This window comes from Lampetra planeri, chromosome 40 (genome assembly GCF_965212315.1).
Source record: "Lampetra planeri chromosome 40, kcLamPlan1.2.h2, whole genome shotgun sequence".
NCBI lineage: Eukaryota > Metazoa > Chordata > Hyperoartia > Petromyzontiformes > Petromyzontidae > Lampetra > Lampetra planeri.
In genome coordinates this window covers 6,254,085-6,281,711 of record NC_136146.1, presented here as the reverse complement: position 1 = coordinate 6,281,711, position 27,627 = coordinate 6,254,085, and the positions used below count along the sequence as shown (strand labels likewise).

At 47.6% G+C, this 27,627-nt stretch overlaps 1 protein-coding gene across 1 annotated transcript in view; it reads right to left on the bottom strand.

The window, feature by feature from the left end:
* LOC144731802 (metabotropic glutamate receptor 8-like) overlaps nucleotides 1–27,627 on the bottom strand; it is a 258,412-nt gene that overhangs the window by 160,354 nt on the left and 70,431 nt on the right. The window contains exon 3 of the mRNA XM_078613050.1: nucleotides 12,377–12,593. Coding sequence (XP_078469176.1) covers nucleotides 12,377–12,593 — 217 coding nt within the window. The remainder of the gene's footprint in view (nucleotides 1–12,376; nucleotides 12,594–27,627) is intronic.

Below are 27,627 nucleotides of genomic sequence, written 5' to 3'. Positions count from 1 at the left end.
TCCTAATGAGACGTACAAAAGTCAAGCAATGCCCTTGGATGGTCCTACACTCGCCATTTCACTCCAGTCACCATCTCACTCTTAAATTTTGATCTAAAGCTTTCGTGACTGCAGGGATTCATATTCTTGGTTCTTTCGGTAAAGTCACGTAGAAGGGAAATAATAAAATAATATAAATATTAAACAGTCGAAACGTCGTGAGAATTTTTATTGTTTTATATTATTTTATTATTTCCCTTCTACGTGACTTTACCGAAAGAACCAACAATATACATCTCACACTTGTTCAGTCGCTACGATATCACTACTAGTGCATTGCTCCTACTACGACGATTACTGCATCCATTGTCCCAGGACACTTCACTCCTTGATACCTCAACCGGATTGGCTGCTCCTGCCTCTCACCTGCACTGCGCCCCTCAACCCAGCACCACGGCACGGCAGGCACACAGCACTCCTCTCTTCTCTCCTCCTCGGCTCCGAGTCCTGCTCGGCTTTAGAGTCCCCCGCACAACGCCGTAGTCTCACAAACCTCGCTGAACGACTCAACAACGGCGCCTGTTGTCTCTTCCATCGGCAGGGCTCTCTGTCGCTTTTTCTTAGGTTGTTTCGGTAAAGTCACGTAGGTAAAAACATTAAAATTAATACAAGTAAAATAAAATAAAAATCACGACGTTTCGGAGGCAACACAAGCCTCCGTCTTCAGGTGGATTTTTATTTTATTTTACTTTTATTAATTTTAATGTTTTTACCTACGTGACTTTACCGAAAAAACCTAAGAATATGAATCCTTGCAGTCACGAAAGCTTCAAATCTAGAACTCTCTGTCGCTGTCTTTTGGAATTCCTTCCTGCCATCTCTTCACCAAATCCTCCCACTTCAACCGCCCCTTCCACCTCCACTCCACCAGCCGTCCCCCACGATTTCCTATAATCCCGCTCGATATCAAGTGACGTTTTAGTTCTTATCTGCCGGACCCATTTGTCCTCACTTCCCCGAAGCTTGCCTGCCTCGCGCTCGTAGGTCTGCGGGGCCTCTGCTCGCGCAAACCCGCGATAACATCATGGATTTGCCCAAGCGTAAAAGAGCCGTGAGCCCGTTACGGAGTGTTGACCACAAAAGCGTCGACGGCCTCGCTTTTACGCGTGCAATTTATCATCAGCACGATTTTGTGGAGCCCCTCCACGAACGCCTCTCAGATTCACGTGGGTTCCAGCGGTGGAGCCGGTGTTCGCATTTCGCCCCGCAGAGGCACGTGGTGGGGCCTCGTCGCTGGATAAATTCGGCGGCCTCTGCGTAATCCACGAGCCCTTTAATCCGAACTAAATATCTACTTGTGCTGACCGGCAGTCAACCCCCTCCACAAATGTGCATACATCGAGCGCTGGGGCATTTCGCTCGATTATGCCCTAATGCAAGCCATTAAATGTTCCCTTCATGGTGTGCGTGCGTGAGTGCACATTTATGGGGAGCGGTAGTGTAGTGGTTGGCGCGCTGCACTACAAACCCGGCGACTCGAGTTCGATTCCTGCTCACGGCCAACACCAGTGATGATTATGATATAAACCGGTCCTGGGCCTGTTTCAGTTCGAGCACCCAGGATTGTTGTGTGTGCGCGTATGGTAAATTGTGGGGAGAGGCGGCGCAGTGGTTAGTGTGCTACACTACGACGCCGGCGACCGGTGACGATTATTTTGAACCAGTCCTGGGCCTCCCCGAGGTCAACTCAGCCTCAAATGAGTACCTAGTGCGGTGTGTAAACATCGCCACTTGAGAGACAAAGGCGGCCGGGCGTGGTGCTGGCCACCCACCTCATCATGTACCGTGTCGACCTTCATAGGTGCTGCTCGCTATAACAGCACTTGCCCCAACAGTCTGTTGAGGCTATATGGAGGATCTTTATTTGTTTGTGCCCAATCAGCTTGCATCAAGGCAGTCAGTGCCCATCTCCTCTTTACAGCCTACCAGCCAGCGGTGGACATTCCATATTACTATGGCAGGGGAGAGTCTAATTCAATATACAGCCGCTGTTGAATTCACAACAAAGTGGTACTCTTATTTATCAACCCCCAGAGATGATGATGGGCTGGGGAACCCCATAATCAGAATTTTATCTCGCAAACCAATTGGGGAGTTGCTCGCCTCTCCGAGAGTAGAGCTCCCTGGTCAGGCCGTGTGCCGTGACTCTCAGCACTCGCGTCGCTCTCATGCAAGGCCATAGCCATGGAGTCAACATTGGGGGGGACCAAATCTTCTAGGCAGTCTGGGGGTCCTCCCCCCCCCCCCCCCAGAAAAAAAATATTTGAAAACGCATTTCCTGCATAAAATATTAAAAATTTACTAACATATAAAATTTCTTTTTTTTACAATAATGTCTAATAGTGTATTGTGTTACATTGCTCTGTTTTTTCTTTTTTACCTTTTCTGTTTCATTGCATGTAACAACCATAACCGCAATCATATAAACAGAAATCTATTTTATAGCAATATATTGGGGGGGGGGGCATTTTGAGCATATTTGAATATTGGGGGGGGGGGTGTGCCCCCCCTCCCCCCACAATATATATAAAAATTACGGCCTTGCTCTCATGACATCGGATTATCAGACTCGGATTAACAGACTCCCAGCCCCTCCGTCATCCCAAAGTACACCTAGTCGGGCTCACCATTGACGCGACAACATCATTGCCACTTAGTAGCGAATGGTAGGCAAGGTCAGTGATGAGTGTTGTCTGGGGTCAGTCCTGGGCCTCCCGGCGAGTCGGCACAGCCTTGAATTCGCAGCTCGTGCGGTGGTGGATCAACATCGGCAGTCGCGGACAGAGTGGCCCGGGCATATCGCTGGCCACATCACTCTCCTCGTGTGCCGTGCCGGCCTTAATAGGTGCTCGCCGACAGCACGGTCTGTTCGCAGGCACTCTGTTGAGGCCACATTTCAGATCGCTGTCCTTGCGTCTCGGTCCTCAGCAGCAAATTGACACATTTTAGTATATATCAATACTGTCACTACACGAGACACCGCCGCTTCATGGCAAGCACATCACAGCGCAAGGCATCGGTTGACATGAAAGGAAGCCGGCTTTTATAGTCGTGCGTTCCCTGAGGAGGAGAGGGCCATTGCTATTCATGTTAATTTAACCAGTTAATTGACGCTGATTAAAGTCAACCAGTCAGTTTTTTTTTTTTTCCGGGGCGAGGGCCATTTGAGCTAGGAAGCTCTTTGTGCATCGGCGGCCAAGCGGGTAGAGTGGAGACGCAGTGGTTAGCACTGCACGCCGTGTACCTGGCAGACCCAGTTGGATTCGTGGTCACGGCTAACATCGATTTGCGAGCGATTTGTGAACCGGTCCTGGGTCCCCCCCCCTCCCCACCTCCACCACCACTAGCGCGGTGAGGTATGGTCACACGACGGCGCTCGATGGACACGGTATGGGCAGGCATTCACGCAGCAGCGGATTGACAAAGGGTGGGGAGTCATTACAGTTGCAGTCGTTTATGGTGTCGGCTCTGTCTTACATCCCTGCTTTCCATACGCGGTGGCACATTGGGATCCTTGGATGAAATGCTCCTTACAAGTGTAAATTACGACTTATTATTTTGTATTTGTTGTTACCGTTGCACGTGATCTCCGCACAGGACAGACGCTCAGCACATGTTAAAATAAAATGAATAACAAAAAATCAGCGATTCCTGAATGGAATTGACCCCCCCCCCCCCCCCCCAATTATTGATGGGGTCGCATCGTTGCATGGTTCGTGGATAGCACAGAACAGAATCTAGCGGTGGAGGAGGGCACCACACTCACTGCTATCGGACTATAACCACGTTCTAGATTTGAAACTTACGTGACTGCAAGGATTCATACTCTTAGGTTTATTCGGTAAAGTCACGTAGGTAAAATATAAAATTATTTTTTATTTTACTTTTATTATTTTTATTTTTATTTTTTTACCTACGTGACTTTACCGAAAAAACCTAAGAGTATATAACCACGTTCTCTGCTCTGGGTAGCGATGTTGATAATTGCTGGGAAAAATCCAAAACGTTTGTAATGACCGGCCGATAAAAACCGCGTGACGTGAATATCGACAAACGACTGTAAATTACTCAAATGCAGAGGCGCAGCCCTGCAACTGCTTGTTCACGCAGCTGCTGGTGGTGGCGGGACCTCTCCTGGAGGGAGCTCCAGGGAGAGGAGAATCGGTCTACAATTCAAAGGTGATCTTAGCAGAGGTGGGAATACCCACATCTTCGTCATTGTTTAATGTTTCACGTCCCAAGCCACGTGACCTGTCAATAAGACCATATTCTTTGGTTCTTTCGGTAAAGTCACGTAGATAAAAAAAAAAGTTAATAAAAAATTAAATTAAAATAAAAACTAAAATTATGACGTTTTTCTATCTACATGACTTTCCCGAAAGAACCAAATAATATGAATTCCTTCAGTCACGAAAGTTTTAAGTCAAAATTTACGGCGTACCCATGTATACAGCGGTGGCGGGGGGGTTATTTAAGAACATTGCAACGTTGTTTCAACTGCCGTGCCAGGAGATGCTGCCACTGCATTTGACAATAATGGTGAGTACACTGGACTTGCAATCCAATGGTCGGTGTCGAGATGTTAACTACCTCGCCTGGTATACAGGAGGTTGTGGGTTCAATCCCGACCCTGACGCCTGCTGCTGTATATTTGGAGTTTGTGGTCTCTCTCCCCGTGGTCGCGTGGATTTATCTCCGGGTCCCCCGGGTTTTCCTTCCATATTTAAAATCAACATCACGCGTTCAGAGCATTTGGCTGCTCTACATTTCCACTCGATGACACGCCACTCCGTTTGAGCTATCATTGTTGATAGCCAGGTCGCTCCTGAAAAAGAACTACTACATAGCACAGTGGGGGCCTTACCTGGATAAATAAAAAAAGCTTCAATTGTGATTATTTTTACTCCCAGAATAGAAATAGTTTCTCTTCAACGTCAACGCAACTGGAAGCGGCGCCGTGACCTGCTCGTTGTTGCCTCGCAGCGACCTCCTCATTGCAGCCCTCTGTGACGATGAGATGTAATCCATCACCCGCAGCTTACTCGACCCTTAAAAACGTAATCTCATATTCACGTGTCAACAGTGGCATTATTCCGCAAAACACAAACGGCGTGATCATTTGTATCCTGTCTGCGAGTAGGGTGCATTTTTGTAAATTATTATGAAAGGATATCTACATATTTACCTGCCCTGTAGATATTTCCCCTCCCCACAACCCCTCCCCCTCATCTCCAAATAACTTTCATTCAAATAAATTGGAACGTGTTCACGTCCTTCCACGGCGTAATGGTCAGCAGAGGTCAGCACAGGTCACAAGTTCCATCCTCCCCGCGTGGCAGATGAAACCATTAAAATCCACCCTCCTCTGTCCATCCGGGCTGCATGACGAGGCACACAGCCGCAGGTGGTCCATCGGTAAGCGGCGCGTGATAGGGGTAAAAGTGCTCGCCACAAATGAACCACAATGCCATTGCTGTTCTTGTCAAGGAGCATAAACAACTGTGGTCATTCATTCTAGATTTGAAGCTTTCGTGACTGCAAGGAATCATTAGCTGTATCAAGCAGCTAATCTGGCTGTGACGGTCCCACCTGATGACGGAGACTTGTGTTGCCTCCGAAAACGTCGTGATTTTTGTTTTTATTTTATTTTACTTTCTACGTGACTTTACCGGAAAAAACCTAAGAAGAAAACTGTGGTCATTCTCGCAGCAGCGACTTCTGGCTCGCCATTTAACAAAGACGGTCACTGCATCGCTATTCCTTCCGATATTAGGAAGCAACTGGGAGCTATGCACTTTTAAATCGAGATTTGAAACCTCATTTGTTTAGAATTGCGCTTTGTGTTTCGTTTGTTGTCCTTTCCCCCGCACCTCCAATTTGCATGGTTGTCTACGTACGGTGCGGAAGAAGTTAAACATACATACGTAACTCCCACATCTTTAAATAAGTCGGGCTAGCATCGAATAAAAGGTCCAATACGCTCTGGAGAGGCTCTCTCTACTGGAAGCCTTTCCGCCAGCAGTAAGCTCAGCCAGCAATGTGAGGACTGCATCTCATTAAAACCACAGGGTGAATAGCGTGCCTCGTGGTGATCATCACGTTTGGCCGTGTTCATTGATTTGCCGTTGTATGCCTCTGATTTTTGTCAATGCAGACAAATTGGGTATCTTTGTTGTTTTGTAAAAAAAAAACAATGGCCATCACGGGAATCGCAGCATACGCGGAGATTACCAACACGTTTATCAATGGCCACGCTGGTTAATTATGACATTCTCTCGCGTGATTATAAAAACAACCCCATACAAACTCACGAAGAGCAAGATGAAAAGGATTTTGAGTAACAAGCTCGCACTCATGAACGGTAATTATAAAATCACATCTAAGATCAGAATAATAATAATAATCATTACCCTCTCGACGTCCATTGTGTCGCACGTGCCCGTACGCACGTTCCTGGTGAAAACGCTAAATCGACGGGAGCATTTCTTTGCGATTGTACCTCCACGAGCCGACTCGCCTGTTAACGGTGCGACCGCGTGCTTTGTAAGCAGACTTGGGGGTGGGCGGCTGTAGCAGCGGTATGACGGTTAGCGCACCGAGCCAACGATATCTGACTTCTCCCACGTCCAGTGCAAGCCCCTTCATTTATCCCGCACCAATAAACGTGGTGAAGTACAGTAAAGCCATCCCTCTGTGACTGGCATTGTGTGAGGAGGCCGTTATCCAGCCGCGGGTAGTACGTATGGCAAGTTAAGTTAGCCACGGTGTAAAAATTTTGACTTAGAACTTTCGTGACTGCAGGAATTCATATTCTTTGGATCTTTTCGGTAAAGTCACGTAGATAGAAAAAAAAGATGTAAATAAAAACTACGACGTTTCGACCACAACACAAGCAATCGTCATCAGGAGGAAAACGGGGGGAAGGCCACTGAAGGCAAATTATTTTAAAGGTTTAAAAATGGGCGTGGCACAAGCGTCCTGGTATCAGAACGAAGTGGGCGGGGCACAAGTACCCCGTGGTCAGAGAGCACCATGGTGAGCCTCGCAAAGTTCTAAGAAAGACTCGGATGGTGACAAGAAAGGAACATCACAACCACCATTGGAACCTCATTTGCCAGTAAAAAATATGATAATTGGTTTTTTTTACCCTTCTATCTGGCAACAAAACTGACACCTTTTTTACAAGGAGTCATGTTTGCATAGACCACAATACCTGCAGCCATAATGCAAACAAAAAACATAACTCTGATAATATATGCACTGTCCTTGAAGTTGATTGGTCCACACCCGAGACAGCTTTCCTTAGAGCCTAGTCTCACATGGGTGGGACCAGATGACGCCAAAAGGCGCACAACTCAAAGACAATGAACCATCAGAGTATGAGAGCTCGGGGTAAGCATTTACACTATTGGAACCTCATTTGCCAGTAAAAAATATGATAATTGTTTTTTTACCCTTCTATCTGGTAACAATTATCAGAGTTATGTTTTTTGTTTGCATTATGGCTGCAGGTATTGTGGTCTATGCAAACATGACTCCATGTAAAAAAAGGTGCCAGTTTTGTTGCCAGATAGAAGGGTAAAAAACCAATTAACAACATCACAACCAGTTATGACTTAAAGTGGTTGATGACGTTCTTCCAATGATTGCTGAGTTTGTACCCATCCTCTCGGTTGAAATTGTGTTTGTTTCTGTATATATGGATGGCTTCATGAACAAATCTTTGTTGATAGCCAGTAGGCTCGCAAGGGTTTTAAACCTTTAAAATAATTTTCCTTCAGTGGCCTTCCCCCTTTTTTCCTCCTGATGACGATCGCTTTTGTTGTGATGGAAACGTCGTAGTTTTTATTTTTTATCTACATAAATTTTTTCTATCGACGTGACTTTACCGAAAGATCCAAAGAACACGGTGTAAAGGTTTGCACGCCGCGCTTGTGATCCAGAGGTCGCCGGTTCGATTTCGATCTCCTGGCGCGGCACCTACGATTGGTACGGTTGGCTACGTGCATATGGATGTATGTATATATATGTTGATCTTGTTTCATACCTACGTAAGTGCGCAGAAGTTCACCTGTGTCCACCGAGCAGCGTAACTGGGAGCACCACAGTTAGTTGATCGGCAGGTTGCACGTGATGGGTGAAGTGTGGGTACAGCAGTGAAGGGTTAGGCCAATATAGCACGAGGAGGGAGCTGTCCAGAGCTCCCTCGATTGGAAACTTTGCGCCAACAGAGCCGTTTAAAGTCAGCTAAGGCGAGTTGGGAAGAACCCGTGGCATCTACGTGGAAAAAGTTTGGGAACAAGCAAGTGTGAAAGAAAACAAACAGCTATTTGCCTATAACATAATTAGCCACGTCATAACTTCCGGGTACATGCTATGTTAAAGCCACAATTTTTTGTTTTTATCAATAAGAGGTTGACATTTGAGTGTGCACTGCTTTCTTGTTAGGTGGTTGAGATTTAATATTTTTACAGCAAAATCAGGACAAATGTCACTCGGACCCTTGACTTCACTTATTGTGATTGTCTCCCGCATTGAAGGTGGTGGGGCGCTCCTAAGGTGATTCAAACCAATCAAAGTTTGATTTGAGGTGCGTAATGTGCGCGAGCTAACTTTCGCAAGAACACCCTTTAAAGTTGCCGCCTTCAAGGGAACACATCGATTTGATTTCAAGTGATTTTGGCATTCTTACATCACGTGATTTTCTTTTTTTACACAGGGCCCCGAGGCCAAAAATATCAAGCAGATTGCAACGAAACGGCGCTCATTAAAGTTGCAGCAGATAAGTGCCAACACGTGTCTTGAATTCATGAAGGTATATTTATAAGAACTTGGGAAAGGAGGCGATGGCATGGAATTTGATTGTCTAGCAGTACGAGTGAAGAATCGGAAAGAGAAGATTTGTGAACTGCAGTGTGGAGGATTAGTGGGTGGGTGGGTGGGTAAGTAAGTAAGTGGGTGAGTGACTGTGAATGGGTGGATGAGTGGGTGAGTGAGGTGGGTGACGAAAAGGTGCACATGGCCTGGCACAAGCGTCGTGGTGACGTCACCGCCACTTAGTGAATGGCGGTTGTTGTTGAGTGAGGTGGTTGAATGGGTGAATGGGTAGGTGAGTCAGTGAGTGGCTGGGTGAGCGAGTGAGTGAGTGGGTCATTGAGGTGAGTGAATGGGTGAGTGGGTATGTGAGTGAGTGAGTGAGTGCGGGAGTGAGAATGTGGGTGAATGGGTGAGTGGGTCAGTGAGTGGCTGGATGAATGAGTGAGTGAATGAGTGGACGACTGAGATAGAGTAGGTGCGTGATTGGGTGGGTGAGTGAGCAGGTGGGTGGATGGGTGCGTGAGTGAGTGCCTGGGTGAGTGAATGAGTGGGTGAGTGAGCGAGTGGGTGAGTGAGTAGGTGGGCGAATGAGTGAGTGAGTTGTTGGGTGGACGACTGAGTGAGAGTAGGTGCGTGATTGGGTGGGTGAGTGAGCAGGTGGGTGGATGGGTGCGTGAGTGAGTGCCTGGGTGAGTGAATGAGTGGGTGAATGGGTGAGTGGGTGAGTGAGTAGGTGGGCGAATGAGTGAGTGAGTTGTTGGGTGGACGACTGAGTGAGAGTAGGTGCGTGATTGGGTGGGTGAGTGAGCAGGTGGGTGGATGGGTGCGTGAGTGAGTGCCTGGGTGAGTGAATGAGTGGGTGAGTGAGCGAGTGGGTGAGTGAGTAGGTGGGCGAATGAGTGAGTGAGTTGTTGGGTGGACGACTGAGTGAGAGTAGGTGCGTGATTGGGTGGGTGAGTGAGCAGGTGGGTGGATGGGTGCGTGAGTGAGTGCCTGGGTGAGTGAATGAGTGGGTGAATGGGTGAGTGGGTGAGTGAGTAGGTGGGCGAATGAGTGAGTGAGTTGTTGGGTGGACGACTGAGTGAGAGTAGGTGCGTGATTGGGTGGGTGAGTGAGCAGGTGGGTGGATGGGTGCGTGAGTGAGTGCCTGGGTGAGTGAATGAGTGGGTGAGTGAGCGAGTGGGTGAGTGAGTAGGTGGGCGAATGAGTGAGTGAGTTGTTGGGTGGACGACTGAGTGAGAGTAAGTGCGTGATTGGGTGGGTGAGTGAGCAGGTGGGTGGATGGGTGCGTGAGTGAGTGCCTGGGTGAGTGAATGAGTGGGTGAATGGGTGAGTGGGTGAGTGAGTAGGTGGGCGAATGAGTGAGTGAGTTGTTGGGTGGACGACTGAGTGAGAGTAGGTGCGTGATTGGGTGGGTGAGTGAGCAGGTGGGTGGATGGGTGCGTGAGTGAGTGCCTGGGTGAGTGAATGAGTGGGTGAGTGAGCGAGTGGGTGAGTGAGTAGGTGGGCGAATGAGTGAGTGAGTTGTTGGGTGGACGACTGAGTGAGAGTAAGTGCGTGATTGGGTGGGTGAGTGAGCAGGTGGGTGGATGGGTGCGTGAGTGAGTGCCTGGGTGAGTGAATGAGTGGGTGAATGGGTGAGTGGGTGAGTGAGTAGGTGGGCGAATGAGTGAGTGAGTTGTTGGGTGGACGACTGAGTGAGAGTAGGTGCGTGATTGGGTGGGTGAGTGAGCAGGTGGGTGGATGGGTGCGTGAGTGAGTGCCTGGGTGAGTGAATGAGTGGGTGAGTGAGCGAGTGGGTGAGTGAGTAGGTGGGCGAATGAGTGAGTGAATTGTTGGGTGGACGACTGAGTGAGAGTAGGTGCGTGATTGGGTGGGTGAGTGAGCAGGTGGGTGTATGGGTGAGTGAGTGAGTGCGTGGGCGAGTGACTGAGTGGGTGAGTGAGCGAGTGGGTGAGTGAGTGAGCTAGTGGGTGAGTGAGTGGGTGGGTGAGTGAGTAGGTGGGTGGATGAGTGAGTTATTGGGTGGACGGCTGAGTGAGAGTAGGTGCGTGATTTTGTGGGTGAGTGAGCAAGTGGGTGTATGGGTGAGTGAGTGAGTGCGTGGGCGAGTGACTGAGTGGGTGAGTTGTGACCTGCAGTTTCGTGGTGGTGGTGGTTGAATACAGTGTGGATCAGACGACACAGTCAGTCTGATAGACTGTGTCCTCAACATGGGCCGAGGAATCAATGAGTGAAGTTCACTGAAATGAAAACCATTGCAGCGAGAGAAGAATAGCTGACCACTGGTGAACGAATGACGGGAGTGCATTCTGGATGGCCGATTCTGAACAAGCATTGAACCGTGGGGTTTTCCGCGACATAATTCTGACGATTCTGGAAGAATATTCGATTTCAGATTGCTTACATTAAGATTTCTTAAAGGTTATTCAAGTGCACATTGCTCAAGTAAAGTCTGCCATTATGTCTTCTCATTGTGACAATGTATACAACGCATAACGCACATGGCGCCATACTCTGGCTCGCCAGGAGAAGGGCAGTACAGCAAGTGGGCTAATCTCCATCTGGATCAAGTGTTGCCTCCTTGCGCAATGATACTTATCGTTAATTGGCTGAATACATTTTATGTTTTAAATAACCGCCGGACCCGATTGAATAATAGTCATTGGACTCAGCATGGCTTTTCCTGGATAAATAAGTAATAATCATAGTACTATTATGATTATATTGCTGGATAATAATTGCACCTCCGATTATCACGGTTGGCTACGTACAGTATGAAAGAAGCTCAATATACTTACATAACAAATTAAGTAACTTCAATTTAAGCAATTTTGAGTACTGGGTGTTCAACTCAGTATTAATAAGTCTGAATCTCGCACCGGTGAACATCTTTACCCGTCAGAATTCTATCGATATATCGGGCCGCATAAAATCACGAACAAGTTTGTAAAGTGCGTGGCATTTCCGGCCGAGTGGCAAGACTGTTAAAGATAACAACGTTTGGCATTAAAATTTAACTAAAACCACGTGACTTATCTCAGGCTTCACGTTGTGTGCTGTGGTGGCGGGTTAACTCCCTTGCCTGCTATGCAGGAGGTTATGTATTCGATCCCGGACCCTGACGCCTGAATATTTGGAGTTTGTACGATTTTCTCTCTCTTTGGTGGTGACGTGGATTTTTTCTCCGGGTCCTTTCTGTTTTTCCCTCCGCGCTGACAATCAACCCACGTGTTCGAGTATTTGGCTACTGCGACAAATTTCCAAGCGATGATAAGCCGCTTCCTTTAGCTAGCATGTGTGATGGCCAGGTTGCTCCTAAAAAAAATGAGCCTCCGTAGCTCATTGGTGCCTTAGCTGGTAAACTGCAAGTTAAAAAAATGTGTTCGTAGTTTAGTTTTAGATGCAGCGACGATGAGAACAAACTCGCTCGCAGCCGCTGGGTGCTTCATTTCATCGCGAGACCGCGACAGATGACAACTTGGACCCAGGGGAAGGAGGGTGCGGGGTTGCCTCTCACCCGTCTCGCGTGACGAGTGGATGAACGCCTCGACGCCGCTCTCGCCGTAGTTGCCCTCGGAGGCAAGCGTCGACACGTAGTTCCAGCCCAGCGCCTTCACCACGTCCACCATGGTCTGCGCTTGGTAGGAGTCGGGCGGCACGACGCGCGAGAAGTAGTCGTAGCGGTTGTTGTCGCTCAGCTCGGGCGCCGTCGACGCGTAGCTGATCTGCGGGATCTGCGCGCGGGGCGGGCAGAGGGCGGCGAGCGATTGTGAACGACGAGCTTCGTAGCTCATCGGATTTGATGTTCTCCAGGATAAGTTAGGACGGGCGGCTACGTACGGGCGAGGAAGACGTCCAACGCGCATAAACAAAATACAGATTCTGATTCTGTTCAGTGGCCAAGGTCGCACAGCGGGCAGGGCAAGCTGCTGTCATGCACTTTATATTTCGACTCGATTGGGGCGATTGTAGATTACGGAACTCAGTTTGGGGTCACACACAGCAGCAACAGAAGTCATCGTCCCCCGCCTTCCCTCCTACTGGCAGACCCATGCCCGTTTTCTGATGCACGCTTTCTGGCTGGTGCCATGTTGCCTTGTGCTGTGCAAGGGGTAGCTGACGCTGGGGCTGCCCTTTAAAATGTTTGAGGTGACGTGTAAAGTGCTCTGAGATGTCGCGGTTCATTGGGTGCTATCTCAAAAACAATTCTTTATTATTATAACTATTACACGTGTTTACCCAGGAAAACATCACGGCCATAGGCATGTGGAGTTGTGTTCACCGGCCACTAACAGAACTGCTCAACGCCAAAATTTAGTTTGCATAATTTCTGCTGGAAGAAAAATGACACAATTTATTAGCGCACAAAAGTCATTCTCATAGCTAACAGTTAGAGGTGGGTTTAAGGAGCTTACATTTATGTGGGTGGCTTCACTGTAATGTGGTCTATTTTACAATGAATATGGGACTAAAATTCATTGATGGGAAGGCACTGTAAGATTATTTTCAGCCAAATCTCTGCCGTGTGTTTTACCGTATGATTTAATTGGACCTTGAAAAATGTAACGTGCAAACAAGGTTTTAATTATTTCCCCCAAAAATGATCTTAGGCTCCTCTGTTTTTCAAATATTGCTTTTTCTTTCTCCCCCCCACCATCCCCCCTGCTTATGGGTTGCAATTAGCGAAATAAAATATTTTCAAAAGGCTACGGCGAATTGATTATCTGTCTGCAAGCTCGTTCGCAGGAAATGTAAAAATATTAAACATTGATATGCAACTCATTATTTTCACGCGAGTCACTCCCTCCGGGGCCAATTCTCAGTCGGCCTATCGCGCGCCACGATGCCCCGGCCACCTCTGGATTCACCACGCCACCACCACCACCGGAACATTCGAGAAAATAATTCCTCCCGGCGATCGCAAGCGGCCTACGCTTGGCTGAACACGACCGTGGGCCCGGCACAAATTCTCCTATGCACGGCAATGACCCCTCCAATTAGAAATGCGCGAGGTTATGATCCGCGGGGGTTATGATACTTTGGGAATCCGACTGCCCTTTCGTATTGATAAATGTATGTAAATAGCGGGGATCGTAGTTCATTCGTAATTGGATACAATCACCACGGTTTACAACTGCCCTGGTTTTCCCAGGATGTCCTCTACTTCGAGGCAACTCTCCTGGGACCCTGGGAAATCTTTAATACATTACAGTTCCACTGTGTCAGTTGCGTAACGATGCTCCACTCCCGGACAATGCGCTCATACGTAGCTCTCCCCTCTTCCAGTATTGTGAAATATTAACTCTTCTGATTCCCACGGAACCTCGGGAGGTGGTGACGCTACCGATCACGTGGTTTCAGATGGGAACATTAATCTAATTCTGATCTGTCTCCGGTCCATGTTTTTTTTTTTACAAATTGAATATGATACACTGTTTGAGTTCATTTCAATCCTGATGGATTGAGATTGAATTTTAATTAAAATGATTCACGGTCCTGTGTCAACCCACTGGCTAGACGACGGCCTCCCTATGTAGCGTAGGTCACGGCGGTTGTACGTTTAACCATACTTCACCACGCTGGTCAGTTCACGTCAATATAGGAGGCACCGCAGCCAGTTCTGAAAACACTCGACTCTCCCCCTGTTAGCTACGGCCGAAAATCAAACTGGGTGTGTCGGATTCGTAGCACAGAAACGCGAAGCACTTGTGTCACGTAGCGTGGCTTTTTAATAATAAATAACGTTGAATGAAAACCAATTAGCCGGGACCTGTTTCACTAATCAGGGGATCAGCACCCGCCGTGACATAACGCGTCTCGGCTAGAGGGCCTATGGCGAAGGATATTAGCGGAGTGGCAGCCAAGGGGACGGAATGCGCCCGGCAGTACGTCCAGCAAGAGAGATGGAGCGATAGAATCCGTTCGCTTGCCGACGCTGGGTGGATCGGTAAAATGGCAGGATCACGAGAGGTAGTGGCTTAGGGGTGGCCTTCATCCAGCAGTGGATTGTCCATGGCTGATGATGATGACGACAGATTCGTGTACCAATCTCTGTTGGTGCTCCTCAGCAAGTTATATTCAAGTCGGTGCAACAAAAGGCTTCTCGTATTTATTTTACGAAATCACATTGGGTTATTTCATTGACTTTAACAAATGTTCAAACTGGCATCCATGAACATGAATGCATGCATGAAATTCTCTTTTGAAATTAATTTCGGAATTTGTTTAATACAACGTGTGTCTAATTTTATTGCGTTGTCTCAATTAATTCAGCGCCCTTGATCGAGTTTTGTAAACGATGGTTTGAGGTCACCCCACAGGAAGAATAAAAGTGGATACATATTATGATAATGGATCAAATATTAACTGAAAGAATAAACTATTAAAATGTTTTAATGTCAGTGTTTAAATAAATGAAATAGCCCTATTGTATCCTCACTTTTGGGCCACCCTCAATTGGGTGAACGAGTCCAAAAACTCTTGACTTTCCACGCAAATCTTATTGGTTCTTTCGGTAAAGTCACGTTGAATGGAAATAATAAAAAAATAAAACATAATAAAACATTTTATTAATAAAGTAATAAAAATAAAACCTAATAAAATATTTTATTATGTTTTATTTTTATTATTTTATTATTTCCATTCTACCGAAAGAACCAAGAAGATGAATCCCTGCAGTCACGAAAGCTTTAAATCGAAATTTCCACGCAAAGTGGTACTTATTTTATCAAGCATGAGGCTGGTAATCGGCTGAGTTGACCTCTGATTGTAAGTCGAGCAGCCTTCCACAGCAAAAACAGTAATAATCGAACTTGCGTAAACAGACTGAACAAAGCTTGGCTTAGAATGTGACCTGATCAACACCAGATCATGTTCCGATTGCCAAATCAGATAAAAAAAAAACAGATTCTGAGAACAAAGCACGGTCGTGTTGAGTTTTAAATTGTCTGCAGAAATCACTGACTCTGTCCTTGATTAGACTTACAGTATCTGTGACCGTTGCATAGAGCACGACAATTGAGAATAGCTGCCAAGAGCCACCGATCCGTTCACGATACAATCCTCTTCAACTGTTGTTGAGCAGCACCGCCGGTGGGCCGACCAGCGGGTGCAAAGGCCGGCGCAACAGCACCAAACCATCGCGCGCGAACTCCGGTCATAATCGCAGCAGCGGCAGCTTTTGGCTCAACCATCGAACAAAGACATCGCGCGGGTGCTTTGAGATGCGCTTCTGCGGCCGTCTGGAACGCTCTCTTCCTTCCGACATTAGGAGGCCACTGGGAGCTGTGTACTTTTAAATCGAGATTCAAAATCAATTATCTTTGAGAACTCCTTTTTGTGTTTAGTTTGTTGTCCATAGCCACGCGCCTCAGGTAGGAGGCTACGTACGATGCGAAGAGAAATGCAACATGCATACGGACCGTGCGACCTGAGTTCGATTCTCGCCCACGGCTGACATCGTTGGGGAATGACACGTGACATTTGGTACTACCCCCCCCCACCCCCCTGTCCCACCTTTCACTAACCCGCAACTGACGTGGATGGTGAAGTATGGTCAAACAACCGCCGTGACCGTCGCGAGATGTGGGGAGGCCGTTCTCCAGCAGTGGATGGACAATGGGCTGTAGATCGGAATGTATAAAATTGACGTTGACACTGGGAACACAATTCGACTGGGCGCAATGGTTAGCACACTGGGATTCAATCTCGAGGTCAACAGTTAGATTCAATCTCCCGGCACGGAAGTTGAAACAATGGATCCAGTTTCTTAAATGCCCCCTCCCCACCCCGACCCATCACGACCGCTTCTATCCACCGACCATTCTAAACGGGTTAGTCAATCGGCAGGTCACATGTGGCGGGATGAAGTGTGGCTGCTCCCCACCGCTTCCAAGGCATCTTGGCCAGCGTTGGAAGAAGAGAAGGCCAAAAAAAAAAAAAAAACCGTGGTGAGAAGTTCCCTAAGAGCACCTTCGAGTGTGGAGGCTCTTCCAGCCGGCGGTGTTCGTGAGCGAGAAATTGCAGGGCTGTGCTTCAACAATGATTTGATTTTAACCTTCTGCACACGAACATCGTGGTCACTGGTCATATCTCCGATGGGTGTCCATGAGCAACCGGTCGCAGAGTGAATTGAAAAACAAAATCCCTGCACCCGCTAGAATTTGGAAGGCACTTCAAAAATAAACTCTGCCCTGCACTTTGCTGACCCGATACTGGAGACGCTGTTGCAAGATAACAGCAGTGGTGAACCGAACAAGAGTTCACGCTTTGCGTAATGCGCTTCACGATCAAGCGTGGGATCGCTTCGATACGAACAAGGTAAAAGCGCAGCCCTGCAATTGCGTGGCTCAAGCCACTGCTGGCGGAAGGGCCTCTATGAGAAGGAGATCTAGAGAGCGCCTCAGAGGCGCCGTGGTGGCGAGAGATGTTAACTCCCTCGTCTGGTATGCATGAGGTCGTGGGTTCGATCCCGACCCTGACGCCTGCTGCTGTATATTTGGAGTGTGCTTGTCTCTCTCTCTCCCCGTGGTCGCGTGGATTTTTCTCCGAGTCCTCCGGTTTTTCCCTCCACATTTAAAATCAACATGCATTTAGAATAATTGGCTGCTCGAATTTTTCAGGTGATTATCCATCTTTATTGAGCTATCATTTGTGATAGCCATGTCGCTTCTGAGAAAGGACTATATAGTTTGAGTGGAGCCTTACCTGGTACAATTTTATATTTTTATTTTTTTAGTATATTTAGGCCTACTCTTCCACTTTACCCCACCTCGCGTACACCTTGACGATCACAGCTGTTCACTTTTAAGAGGAAAAAGGCTGGCAGGGGATATGGGGGGAGGTGTTTGCTTTAACTAGGAGTCCCGATCGAGCCGGGCCACCTCTGACCGCTATGTCCCTGTGGCAGCAGCCCTTCCAAGACAAAGACAATGATCCCCCGTATAGCCTTAACAGACTTTAGGGGCAAGTGCTGTTAGCGAGCACCTATGAAGGCCGGAACGGTACACGAGGGGGTGGGTGGCCAGCGCCACGCCCGACCGCCTTTGTCTCCCCAGTGGCGATGTTTACACACCGCACCAGGTACTCATTTCAGGCTGAGTCGACCTAGGGGAGGCCCAGGACCGGTTCAAATAATCGTCACTGGTGTTGGCCGTGAGCGGGAATCGAACCCGTGTCTCCGGGTTCATAGCGCAGCGCGCTAACCGCTACACTACCGCTCCGTTCCAAGAGCACACACACACACGCACGTTTTGAGGAATCAGTTTACTGATGGTGGCATTGGACTCTAGGCCTAGACGTGGCACCGAGAAGCCGTTCTATTCGAAAAAAAAACCCGTAACAGTTTGTAAAATCTTGATTTGAAGTTTTCGTGACTGCAGGAATCCATACTCTTTGGTTCTTTCGGTAAAGTCACGTGGGTAGAACATGAAATAAATCACGACGTTTCGGGCACAACACAAGCGTCCGTCATCAGGTGGGAAAGCATTGGCTGCTGCTGCTGAGGCAGACTGTTTTACAAGGTTTGAAATGGGTGTAGCCCAAGGGTCATAAAGAAGTGGCCGGGGCTAGTGATGTTAATGTGAGAAATGAGCATGTAACTGTAAGATAGGAGAGCGGCCTCCTCGACGAGGGCACGGGAGTGGCTATGTTAAGGTTGTGAAAGTCTCGAACTGAGAATAGATTTGATGGTAGCGACATGCAGAGCTTTGTCAATCCGCTGGTCGATTTGGTCTTCCACTACGCCGTGACAGCTTCATGGCGGAGGTTGTTTGTCCATACTTCACCACGCCGGTCAGTACGAACAGAGAGGGAGCCCAGTATCAGTTCGGACAAGGCAGTAGCCATGGAGTCAACATTGGGGGGGGGGCTAAATCTTCCAGGGGGTCTGGGGGTCACCTGCCAGAAAGAAAAAAAATCTAAATTTGAAAACTAATTTCTCTACATTTCCTGTCTAAAATATTTTAAATCACTAACACATAGGAAGGACTTTATATTTATGTTTTACAATAATGTCTACTAGTGTATTGTATTACATTGCTTTTTTATTTATTTACCTTTTCTTGTTTGATTGTATGTAATGGCAGAGATTAGGGATTAATAAAGTACAACCATAACCACAATCATATGAACAGAAATCTATTTTATAGCAATATATTGGGGGGGGGGACATTTTGAGCATATTTGAATATTGGGGATGTGTCCCCCCAAAATATATATTATAATTACGGCCTTGAGTTCGGATATCCCTCACCACTGTTGTTAGCCGTGGATGGGAGTCAAACTCATGTTTGTCGAGTTTCTTAGCGAATTGGGCCTAACCGGCTGCACCACCGCTTCCCGGGAAAATGCAATTCATGTATCTGTACGTATTTGTATCGGCAGGGTGTTTAATAGTTAACTAAAAAAAATAATCCCAGACATTCTACCAAATACCGTGTCTTTAATTAAATGGGATTTCAACAACAATGTAGGGTAAACAACCAAGTGAAAATTGAACAATGAGAATCAATCAGCTGAATCAACTTTCTCCGAGCATATTTGCGCTTTGGTTTTTCAATAACAATAATAAGGATAAATGTAACGTAAGAATATAAAAAAGAAAAACTTGAAATATTTCACGGAACGGCATCATCCGTCTCAGCTTAAACAATTTAGCCGCCAGACCTTCATAAATTTGCGGCGCCGATGAAAAAAAAGCACATCCCAGCTAATATTGTGCAATCAATAACAACAACAACTACTACTACTACTAGGCCGACCTTCCCGCCTCTTAAATTGTTTTCACGGCTCAGACGAACGGCGTTGGTGCACGCGCGTCTACGAGCACTTTTTTTAAATAGGAACGGGCGATGGGGGGATGGTGGCGAGGAGGAAAGAACGGCGATAAGTGGCTGGAATAATATCATCTGTCTCGAAGCCAACCAGGCCGGGTACTGGTATCCATTTACGACCCTGGTGCGGCGGGGTACGGGTACGGGTAGGCCGTGAGTCACTGGTGAGTAACCGTTTGTCACTCATTTCCCAACGTCTAGTCTCTTCTCACAATTCAAGTTCCTAGAATTAACCCACCCACGCCTGCAACATGGCTTCATCCCAGAGGTCGCAATCAGGTACCCGATACCCGTACCCTACCCATAGGGTACGGGTAGGGTGCGGGTACGACCGGGTACGGGTACCCGTTTGCGACCCTGGTGCAGCCGGGTACGGGTAAGGAATCAAAACCCGTTTGCGACTTCTGGCCCGAGGTTGCTTCAACGCGTCCCTGCCGAGCACGTGCCTACTGGGACGGAGGGAGGAGTTAATGTGGCTTATCAAGTGATGTATATATATATTTTGTTTTCTCGGGACCACACCGCTTGTTGGCAAATTCGAGCGGGGCAAGTAAGTGTGCCTCCTCGCGCGCTCGGGGCGGACGTGAGGGCAGCGACGTTTAGCCACCGACAGTTATCGGAATATTTATTGGCACCGGAGGAGTAATCCGATGAGCCGTAAAGCTCTTTTACACAGACGTCTACAAGTGGCGCGGAGGCAGAACGTCACAATGTAAGAACAAACAAAATACAAAAGACACAATAGCGGTGCAAAGTGTAGGAAAGATTAACGAATCACTTAAAATACAAATACAGATACACTACTTTTAGCAAGCCAGCAAATTAAAAAGTTATGCCGGGCCGTGTGGTGGACGAGGCTGGCTGGTTTGGTGCACTCATTGAGTTCCTATTGTGCGTTTAACACTTCTTGTGACGATGTTATGCCAGCTCTTGCGCGTGTTTACGACGTGCCGGAATTGCCACGTTACTATGTGGCGGTATTTCAGGCTATTCGCATAAGCCGCGGAACAAGGAAAGTAAAACAAATTCTCCAAAAATTGTATTACTATAAAAAAAAGCCTGAATTTTTTTTATTTTATTCAGTTACATGGTACATCCATTGCCCAAATGCCGGGGGTTTTATATTTATTTGGAGAAATAAGTTAAATTCAATTTAATTCTAGGAAATGTGATTAAATGTTGCGTCCACTTAAAATGTATAAACCCACTCAAATGCATGTTTATTATTAAACAGCTGTCTGCACGGACATAAACCGTAATGAAGCATGCAGACGATAATTTACAAAGAATGAAAATTGTCTGTTTGAATGTTCAGCTATGGTTAGAGATTGCGTTTTATGTCCATGGCATATAATGCAAATTTACCGTGTGTGGCTAACTGCCAAACAATTTCACGAAAAACTCAAACACATTTAGTCACTAATGCTGTCGCTTTAAAAGTAAAAAAAAATAGGTGCCATTTCGGGCAATGGTCCTTTTTTATAGCAAACAAATTTGCACAATACGATTACATTGTACAGTTTAACTCGGATTTTCTGTTTTTACATATTACTGTAATCCTTGAGATGGAGTGGTGGTGCAGTGGTTAGCACGCTGCTCTATGAATCTGGTCATTCCGATTCATGACCATGGCTTTTTATGGAATTCCATTTCATGGCCAACATCAGTGGCGCATGGTCACTGAGCTGACTGGCATGGTGAAGTATGGTCCAATAACCACAATAACTAGATGGAGTGGGAAGGCCGTTCCTTCGTCCTGCAGAGGATTAACAAACGACTGTAAACTGTGAAGTATGGTTATAATGATTATATATTTCTCCCTAAGGGCTAACATTTATGACTTTCCAATCACTGACCTTCATCATCTGGCATTGAATTAATCATCACCGATGATGATGTGTGAAGAAAAACAATCCCTATGACAATTGGGTACAAATTTTATTTCAGTATGTTTCATTAGTCACTTATATATATATGTATTTTTTTCTCCATACAAGTCTATGGGGAGAACCGCAAATGAATGTAACATAAGGATCATGCCTCGGATTAGCAGAGAGGGCTCTAGGGGCAGCAGCCTGGGGCTTTGAATATTTAGGTGGCCCGCAAACAAAAAAATACCGCTCTATAATAATTTTTACTTGTAACGGCGTAATCGCTCGCACTCTCTGAGAACGACCGAAGAGGTGCAAGGAACCATAATCTCTCTCACCACGTGACCTCGAACTGTACATCTGTGAAAAATAGCTTTGTAGCTCATCGGATTCCTCCTGCAGTCTCGATACAGATTCTGATTCTGGCGAGCGGCGAAGGCAGCAACCTGGCGGTGAGCCGGCACCAAATCCCGCCCTCCCCAAGCTCTCCTGTCCTCTATATATTAAGTTGTTAAATTGAGGTCCTCTATATATTGAGGTGTTATCGGCCAATAGAGCAGTGTTTACATATAATGGTAGCCGCGATGGTAATACCTATCGTTAATTTGATAGTTAAAGCCATAACCATGTGCGTTACTGCCGGTGATGTGCCAATAATGATAATACTTCAGTTGATTTTTTTTGTTGATTGTTAGCACGATGATGCGTGTATCCCGTCTAAAAAAAACTAAATCGGGAAAACGTAGATCAATAACGACGTTTGGCATGGGTGGTTGTGAAACATCGTATCGTTTGGCATGGGTGGTTGTGAAACAGTCAAAATAGCCCCCCCCCAAAAAAAATGAATAGAAAACAGTCCTTCGCCCCCCCCCCCCCCTCAAAGTGAATCTAGCCCTGATCAAGGAAATCGTGAGACTGTGCTGATGAGATGGGGGTGAAGGTAAAGGTGCAGCCCTGCAATTGCCTGCTCAAGCCACTGCTGCCATTTACCCTAATCATCCATGCTGGCCAGACACGTCGGAAGAGAGGCGGGAGAGTCCCGTACTCTACCTGACCACGCGTGGAGACATGCCGACCAATCGCGCACTGCCGTGTTACACTGGTCAACACATTTTTTCTGGCATAAGGTATTCCAACGGGTTTAAGGTAATTTTGGGGTGCTGATTCCAAATCTGTTTTTTTAGATATCAAATATTGCATTTTCAATAAAAATTGCAGAAGAAAAATATTAAATAAATGTGGATATCTACATTAAATGATATTATAAACACACTATCTTAAAAATACAGCACCATATTCTAACACTAAAGCAGTCACTGACTCGCAACAACTTGCAATCATAAGTGACAGAGTTAATTTCGGGTAAAATCAATGAAAATGGGGTATGCCGATAGCATAAAAATGAGATGTGATTGAGCAAATCTGAGATCAGATTTGGAATCAGCACCCTGAAATTAGTCTCAAACAGCTGCAAAATCCAGGGCAGAAAAAACAAATTTTTGTTTGTTGACCAGTGTTATAGCTGTCGCTCCAGGCTAGACTGAATCGAACCGGCTGTGGGAGCTGCGGATCGCAAGTCCGGTGCGCGAGCCGTTGCCACCACGGGGCGATGCGGCAGCGTCCCGACAAGGGGCCTAACAGGTGTTTAGACCCTAAAAGGGAAACACAAAAGGGTCCCCCACAGGTCCCGTTACAAGCGAGCAATTACGCCCATCGCCAGCCGCAACCTCCCTTTACGGCTCCTGCCAGGGCGCGTTGCCCGCACAGAATCGCAGTCTCAGAGGCGTACGAGCGTAGCTGGCAACGCTAATTTGAATTCATTAATTCAAATATTCATGGGAAATCTTTGTTAACACCTGTGAGTGAGTTTTTATTTTCTTTTTTTATTTCCGTCCAACCCCTCCTCTCCCCACCCCCAGAGATATATATATATATATAAGAAGATGTAACCCTGGGCAATAAACAGTGCTGCAAAAATAATAATGAACAATTGTAGGGATATGTCCGCCTCTTATTAAAGCTCCGCAAGCATTTTTAGTTTTCTGCATTTTGCCACCGCCGCTTGCAACTAACACAATTGGGGAATATTTCAAGATACCCGCTCGCTCAGCGCAGAAGCTCAAGGCGGCGGCGGTGGCGACGATGGGGGGCGGGGAGGGGGGCTGTGCAAGAAAGAAATGAAAGAGAAAGCGCGCGTCGCTTTGTGCATTTTATTTAGGCGATTATTAATTTATATAACCTCAACAAAAACAATAAACCAAAGGGCCGCGTGAATTATTCAGCGCGGTTGTATGTGCCCGCATCGCTGCACGCTTGCTGGAGATAATTAGCAGCTGAATTGAGAAAACATAATTTGCAGGTGCTCCCCTACCCATTCCTCCCCCTAACCCAAGCCCCCCCATTTAAAAGCGTTTCTTTCATCGGCCGATATGATAGGTTTCGCGTCTTCGGAGGGCTGAAATCCACTACCCTCTCAGCAGTGAGGGCCGTGCATAGCGGAGTGGTGGTGCAGGGCCCGGGGCAAATCCCACCACGTGCCCCCCCACCCGCCCTCCCCCGATGCCTTCAAACTGACACCCCCCCCCACACAAAAAAAATGCGGGGCCCGGGGCAGTCGCCCGCAGAGGGGACGGCTCTGAGCACAGTCGCCCGAAAAGGTGACCGGGAAATTCGGACGCGTGACCCAAACATGTCGCGAGTGAAATGTCCGTGGTCCGAGTGTGACCCCTTTCACTTTAACGGGAGGATTAAACAAAAAAAAAGTATCTAAAAGTCGGCGCTGGTTATTACGGTTATTTTTATTTTCCCCAGAGCGGATTACCGCAGCGCGGAGTGAGCAACGGAGCGTAGAGGCACTGCTACAGCAGCCAGCGTTGCCACCTCTCATGGATTTCCCAGGATCATGCTCTTCTTTTTTTTTTAACGAGGCAGCTGCTCTCCCGAGGAAATCTGGAAGTCTTCCCAGAGGCATTAAAATAGGAGTAGTTTTTTTTTCGTTGTCTAAATGATGATAATAATGAAAGAATACAACACGATATGTCCCAACCCTTGCGGCTACTAGCCACGTGTTCTCCTTCATTCTTTCCGACGACCTGGAAAATACTAAGTGAGAAATTAAGCCTCGCATGTATCAACGTTCTCCCTTCACACTCCCCACAGAACTGTGAGAGGATAACAGGGAAGGGAGGGAGGCATAAGACCCCAGACTGTGATGAATACCCCCGACTAAACCGCAGCACTCACTGTGTTTCCATAAAGACAGGGCTCAGAATCTTTCACTGAGGGGCCGACTATGACTTCCACATAATGTACCACGGGCAGGCAACCACACAATACAAGAAAAAGATCCCCCGCATAGCCTTAACAGACTGTAGGAGCAAGTGCTGTTCGCGAGCACCTATGAAGGCCGGCACGGCACACGAGGGGGTGGGTGGCCAGCACCACGCCCGGCCGCCTTTGTCTCCCCAGTGGCGATGTTTACTAAACACCGCACCAGGTACTCACTTGAAGCTGAGTCGACCTATTGGAGGCCGAGGACCGGTTCAGATAATCGTCACCGGTGTTGGCCGTGAGCGGGAATCAAACTTAGGTGGCCGGGTTCGTAGTGTAGCACGCTAACCATTACACTACCGCTCCCTGCAAATTAGCACACACTCACACACACAGACACACGCAGACACACACAGACACACACACAGACACACACAACAACAACAACAACAACCGCCATTCGCCACTAAGTGGCGGTGACTTCACCACGACGCTTGTGCCAGGCCATGTGCACCTTGAGGCCACGTGAAGTGTCGAACGCCCGCTGGCAGGAGGTCACGGGGCAGACCAGGTGCCACGGGTTGACTGACTGAGATGACCGAGATGACTGGCTGATGCACTACCTGTGCCCCCTACTGTGCCAACTTGCTGTGCTTTAGCCACTTGGCACTCTGCTCGTTGTTGTGAGCGTCGCTCCTCCGCCCTCCGTTGTTGTTGGAGGGCGACTGCCTCCAACTACCCAGTAGCGTCCTTCACGAGCCTCCTCCACAGAGGCCGATCTTGACACCGCTGGTACCAGTCATCGGCAAGTCCACTCAGCTCCACGTCCTCCTGTACCACATCACTCCATCTCTTCTCTAGCCCGTGCCACGCCCGAACAAAAGCTGTCTAGGCATGCGGTGGCTGGGCATGCGGGCTACATGACCCAGTCAACGCAGCCTTGTCTGCCGGAGGAGCTCACCGATGGGACTTTGCCCAGATCTTTCAAGGATTTGTGAGCTGCGTTTTGACATTTCGGAGTGGCACTGATGTCGGATTGGTTGGTACCCCAATCGCGGAGTGAAGTACACCCCTGGGAAAAAAATAGTGTCCCAGAAATAAAACATTTCATTGTCTCGGCCAGTTTGTATCATTTGGCACCCCGGGGTACCGCCATAAGGATCAATTGTTCTTTGAATCCGTCATCACGATCTCTGCCAACCAACCCAACTTGAACCACGGTTCTGTGTTTTAAACGAAACATTATTTTTTTTAATTTTACCAGGTAAGGCCCACTGAGCTCTCTAGCTCTTTTTCAGAAGCAACCTGGCTATCGCACATGACAGCTCGATCAAGTGGAAATGTATCGCGGCTAAATACTCTAAAACGCACGTTGATTCTGAATGAGGAAAATGACCGGAGGACCCGGAGACAAATCCACACGACTACGGGGAGAGAGACACGCACACTCCTGATATACAGGCATTGTATACCCACCGTGCGTGCGTGTGTGTGTCTACTCTTGCATGCCCTCATGCTCTCTGCACAGCAGAGGTGTGGACTCGAGTCATGCGACTTGGACTCGAGTCAGACTCGAGTCATGATTTTGATGACTTCAGACTCGACTTGGACTTGCCTCATCTTTGACTCGACTTGACTCGGGACTCGAGAGCAAAGACTTGAGACTTACTTGTGACTTGCATAACAATGACTTTGTCCCACCTCTGCTGCACAGCAACCCTGATGTTCCACGCGTGCACCCGCTCCCTCTGACATGCACAGAGCAGCAATTAAAATGCTAATGTCCCTCGGATTCCTTTCCTGCCACTGTTCGACGAGAAGTTGTTGGTAGAGTTGAGTACACGTATACAGCTTGAGCGGGACTGATGCTCGGCAATTGAGTGGCAAGATGGGGTGGACAAACCATGCAAGTCCCGAAGTGTTGCAGATGTGTGGAGGCAAAACAGGTTTTTGCTGAGAGTAGGACACGCGTGCGGGGTGGAGGAGGACAGGGCAAAGCAACTTGGAGGTTGGGAATGGAGCATGGCAGGTAGGTGAGTGCTGGAGACACGAAGCAATACAGGTTGAGCTCTGTAGGGCACGCGTGCGGCGGGGAGGGTGATAGGGTAAGCAACTTGGCAGGCAGGTGGGTGCTGTAGAGACGAGGAGGTGTTGAGCGGGACAAGGGAAGTCTCCACGAGTCCCAGGGTGGTGGTTTTAGCATTGCGGCGCGGGTCGTGTTGACAAATGCATCTCGAGACTCGGCGATGTTTCGGCGTTGCAATTCACCACAATGCAGAGGGGGGGGGGGGTGCAACGATGAATTGATTCGTTGATGAAAAAATTCTAAAAAAGAAAATGCCGCCGGAAGGTTGATTATGTTGACGATTCACGTGTTAGATGTTATGGGTTCACGTCTCACCCCCAACCCCCTCATTGTCAAAAGAAAAGAAACATCCTTCCAAAGAATCATGATCCAGAGTCGTGACGGTTCAGCCAATCGTCGCATGAAGATCTCCTCCCCATGGCGTGTGCGTCAAAGGGGCTACGTGAGCGTACTTCACCGTGATGGTCGGTGTGGGGGGCTGGTCTTGGCCTGGAATCGAACCCAGCTTGCTGGGCTCATCGTGTCAGTGTGCAGCTGCTCGATGCGCCCAATAAGCTTGCTAGTAAGTGATTTAAAGATTAACAATTAATTACTCAATATCGATATTTACATCAAACCCACTTATATTTATTACATAATTAATACATCATTAAATAACTATATTGATTAACGTAACAGGGGGTGAAGCAGTTCATAACCCGGCAACCTG